The sequence below is a fragment of the Lolium rigidum genome, chromosome 3 (assembly GCF_022539505.1).
Source record: "Lolium rigidum isolate FL_2022 chromosome 3, APGP_CSIRO_Lrig_0.1, whole genome shotgun sequence".
Classification (NCBI taxonomy): domain Eukaryota; kingdom Viridiplantae; phylum Streptophyta; class Magnoliopsida; order Poales; family Poaceae; genus Lolium; species Lolium rigidum.
In genome coordinates this window covers 112,683,687-112,685,638 of record NC_061510.1, presented here as the reverse complement: position 1 = coordinate 112,685,638, position 1,952 = coordinate 112,683,687, and the positions used below count along the sequence as shown (strand labels likewise).

Sequence of the window (1,952 nt, the reverse complement as noted above, 5' to 3'; positions counted from 1 at the left end):
TAGCAATAGGCGAGGAATTGGCGGGATTTTTCCTTCGGGACGTCATACCACCACTCGCAGAGCACCACAATGAATGAAGATGTACATGTTACATATATCGTTGACTCGAAGAGTACCACTATGCTACATGTAATAGACATATATAGAGTACGCCTCGGAGAGCACCACTATGCATGAAGATCGATCTTCATGCATAGTGCTACTTAATTTGCGATCTCATGCAATAACATGTGTGTTATATTATATGCACCAACTTGCTATGCATCATCTTGATCTTCATGTACTACCTAAACCCAAACGCGTTTCACGGTGCATCGACGCGATATGAATCAAACCGATATCCCTAAACCTCTCCAAAACCCTAAAAAGCCAATTCTCGCCGCGGCGAGATTTGGGAAAATTCCTCGCCGCGGGGGAACCTTTGGTACCGGTTCGTATTACCAACCGGTACCAAAGATCCTCACCTGAGCTCTCCTGGTGGCCCACGTGGAGGCCCGTTTTATACCGGTTCGTAAGCAACCGGTACGAAAGGGGGGGGGGGGCTTTAGTGCCGAATAATTTGTACCGGTTGCAAAACCGGTACGAATGGCCCTCTGGAACCGGTATAGATGACCGTTTTTCTACTAGTGGACACGCATATTTTTAACGGAATGCAGCAGCGCGTGTGCAACACCGGAGCATGCTAGTTCACCGGCGTGACGACCGCGGAGGCCTTGGCCGCCTGCTTGGGCCGCATGGGCTGGATGACGAGCCCTCCGCCGCCGGGCCTCTCCTCGACGGTGTAGGGAAGGTGCGTCCCGAAGGCCTTGTCCCAGGTGACGAAGAAGAGGTCGGAGAAATTGTACCTGACGCCGCGCGGCAGGTGGTGCACGCCGTGGTAGGCGGCACCGTTCCACAGCGACTGCAGGCGGCGAGGCAGCAGGCACAGGCCGCAGTGGTTGTCGATTCCCTTGACGTTGCACAGCGAGAGGAACACCGCCGTGGCGCGCGGCGACGACGACATGCCGGAGAGCAGGATGGCCAGCGACGCCCCCGCCGTGTCGGCGATCAGGGCCTCCACCGGGTGCCCGTACTTGGCGCCGAACGCGTAGGGGACGACGAGGCGGTGGTGCCACGAGTGAAGGTGACGGTACAGGAACCGGCTCCGGTGCGCTAGCCGGTGCCACGCGTACCGGTACACGTCGTACAGCACGATCGTCACCGCGATCTGCCGCGCCGCCGTCAGGTACGACGACGATGTCGCCGACGGTGCCGCGCCTACTCCTTTTCCAGCTATAACCTGCATGCGTATGTATTAGACGTACGTGGAAGCTAGCTGAAGTTTTTTTTTTTTTTTTTTTTTGAGTTGAAGCTAGCTGAAGTTTAGCTTGTACTTACTCAGTAGTCAGTAACTCAGTATACAGAAGGACGTATTTCGTAGCAGTAGTAGTGTTAGTTACCGGGGTGAGCACGGTGACGGCGACGAGCTGCATGAGGTGCTGCATGAGGACGTTGACCAGGACGGCGCGCTTGGACACGGTGTTCCTGCTGTCCTCTTCGGCCTTGGTGTTCAGCCGGTACTTGTCCATGACGTGCCCGTGGCCAAGCGCAGCGTGCACGCCGGAGTAGCCCCAGTACACCAAGATGGGCACCACGGCGGCCACATAATCGTCGGAGAACACCATTTCAACCTACGACGCGTAGGGTAAGCTCTAGCTTAGAGCTAGCTAGGTAGCCTGTGACTCGTTGTTGTAGATAAGTAGATTAGTGTAATTATCTCCTCGACGTGGTTGTAGATCGAGCAACTGTAATTGATTGTGCATTGTAGCCGTAGATAAATAGGGCGCGGCGATCTCCTTGGTTTCGGCTAGCTCGGTAAATCGGCAAGCAATTTAAGTATCCCTTTCGCTAGAACAAGGGAGAGGGCCAACCACGGGCGACCTCGCCACAGAAGATGCATGGATTAACTCAGC

General features: G+C 55.0%; 1 protein-coding gene across 1 annotated transcript; it reads right to left on the bottom strand.

The window, feature by feature from the left end:
* Positions 1-682: 682 nt before the first annotated feature.
* On the bottom strand, positions 683-1,664 carry LOC124695359 (sphinganine C4-monooxygenase 2-like). Its single transcript, XM_047228214.1, has 3 exons — positions 1,440-1,664; positions 1,061-1,279; positions 683-901 (listed from the first exon to the last, which is right to left on the bottom strand). Exons 1-3 carry the CDS (start codon positions 1,662-1,664, stop codon positions 683-685), a joined length of 663 nt encoding a protein of 220 aa, XP_047084170.1.
* Between the last annotated feature and the right edge of the window lie 288 nt (positions 1,665-1,952).